The sequence below is a fragment of the Asparagus officinalis genome, chromosome 9 (assembly GCF_001876935.1).
Source record: "Asparagus officinalis chromosome 9, Aspof.V1, whole genome shotgun sequence".
NCBI lineage: Eukaryota > Viridiplantae > Streptophyta > Magnoliopsida > Asparagales > Asparagaceae > Asparagus > Asparagus officinalis.
In genome coordinates, this window is record NC_033802.1 from 66239080 (window position 1) to 66241418 (window position 2339).

The following is a 2339-nucleotide window of genomic DNA, read 5'->3' on the forward strand; positions in this document are numbered from 1 at the left end:
GGGTGGCCTGGTATCTTGAACACCACGCTTCTGCGTCGGCAGTCGATCGTCGCATGAAGGTTGTAGAGCCAATCCATCCCCAAAATAACATCGAACCCGCTAGTGTCAATCACCAACAAGTCTGCAAATAGCTCCCTACCACAAACTACCACTGGGCATCTCTTACACTCCCTACTAGACATTAACACCCCACTGCCTGTATGTATATTCCAGCTAGCCTCTAAACTATCACATGGGATAGTGTGTCGTACAACGAACTGAGTAGATATAAAACAGTGCGATTCCCCAGAATCAAATAGGGTAAATGCAGGGACTGAATAAACCAAAATGATACTTGTGACTACATCTCCAAACGCATCTGCCTGCTTAGTGGTAAGTGTCATAACATGACCTTGTCTCTGCTGCTGCTGAGCTTGCTAACCGTATGGCCCTGGGTGCCTCTGCTGATACGGTGGCTGATATGGGTGCTGGAACTGAGGACCCCTCCACTGTCTCTGACCTTGAAATTGTTGACCCCTCTGATGTCCTCGAAACATCTGCTGCTGCGTAGGAAGTGGTGGCCTCAACTATTGTCCACCCTGTCTAGTCTAGCCTGCTGGTACTATCGCTCTACCTGGAAATCCTCCTGTGGCTCCTCTACTAGGACAAGTGGTGATCTGATGATCCGCCACCCCACATGCTAAGCACAACACATTAGCTCGCCTGCAGTCCTTCATCAAGTGCCCTGGCTTGCTACAGAAATGGCAGATCATGTTGGTTGGTTGTGGAGCTGGTCTCGAAGTCCCTGTCTGCTGGCGCTTGGCTGGTGCTCCTCCCATCTGAGGCTTCTGCTGGTTACCTCCCGAGTTTTGTCCTGCGGGGCGCTTGTTTGCCCCTCTCTTCACCGAGTTCATGATCCCAATCAACTGTTCTGCTTTCCGAGCTGCCTCTAGGACATCCGCATAAGTCTCAACCCCCTTCTGACTGTAAATCTGAGTCTGGATCTCAAAGTTCAGACCCTGCATGAACCTCTGTCCCTTATCCACCTCATTCGATACCATTCCCAGGGCAAACCCGCTGAGCTTGGCAAATTCTGCTACATACTCATCCACTGTACTAGCTCTCTGCCTCAACATAACAAACTGCCTCTGCATCTCCAGACGAGCTGTCTTCGGAAAAAATGCCTCTAGGAAACTCTCCCGAAATGTCTCCCATGAAATCGGCTTAGGCAGCTTCTCCTCCTCGGCGTCCCACCAGGTTCTGGCTACATTAATGAGCTGCAGCTGAACAATATCAACTCGGTCTTCATCTGGTATCTCCCACCAGGTTCTGGCTACATTAATGAGCTGCAGCTGAACAATATCAACTCGGTCTTCATCTGGTATCTTTGCTGCTCTCAATAAGCGGTCCATGGTCTGCAACCACATCTCGGCCTCATATCCGCCTTCAGTCCCAGCAAAGTGTTGCGGGTTGAGCTTCCGAAAATCAGACACATTGCCCGGCCTTGCAACTTGCTGCTGCTCGTCCCTCTGATGATTATGAGCTACCAGGTCCCAAATCGCTTCTGCAAGATCAGCCTGGTCAACTTGGTGTCCCTCAGGGACAACTAGAGCAGGGGTTCGACGTTTTGGGGCCATAGTGATCACCTGAAAATGAGATTGGTCGAGATTAGGACTTGAGAATCAGAGAAATGGAAGTCAAAGGATGTATTTCTGGAAAGGAAATGACTCATTCTATACATGCTCTATTTTTAGCTCAATCTTAGTTTCTACTTGTATACAGGATGAGACAACAATTCCTAAACCTGGCTCTGATACCACTAAAAAACCTTGTCACGCCCCAGTTCCAAAAATGTAATAGTTTGGAATGTGACTCAGCCGGCAATGTAACCCTACGGTCACATTCACGCCTTTAGATCATCCTGTATATCAATATAAAACCAAAACTACACCATAGAGCATGTAATCAAGATAAAAGAAAACTGCTAGATAGAGAAATATCTAAAAAAATTCAGAGATCTGTGACGAGTCCACAACTATCCAAAATGGAAGAAAGAAAAACTTCATAGTCTGAAGTTCTACAAGAGGTTACATGGAAGTCTCAATCAAAATAACTACCTAAAACAAGTGAAATGGAGAACTGAATGAAATGAAAGGTGATCACTGTCGTTGAGCCTGCTCCTCGAAATACTCAGAATCCTACGAGGAAAGAACAGTTCCTGAATCTGGGGCATGCAAACCCCAGGGGAGTCAGAAAACTCCCAACAAGCATGTAAAATGAAGGAAATGTGTGCGTGTAAGTGTAATGTGGCATAGATAAAGAAAACCAAGCTAATAATCATTATCAAACAAGGTCAATCG

The 2339-nt window shown here is 46.8% G+C and overlaps 1 protein-coding gene across 1 annotated transcript; it reads right to left on the minus strand.

The window, feature by feature from the left end:
• LOC109823570 lies at nt 588–1616 on the minus strand. The gene has a single exon (XM_020389847.1). It carries the CDS (start codon nt 1614–1616, stop codon nt 588–590), a length of 1029 nt encoding a protein of 342 aa, XP_020245436.1.

Excerpts from the sequence above, each read along its gene's own strand:
- LOC109823570 (XM_020389847.1), bottom strand. The coding sequence starts at position 1,616 with ATGGCCCCAAAACGTCGAACCCCTGCTCTAGTTGTCCCTGAGGGACAC.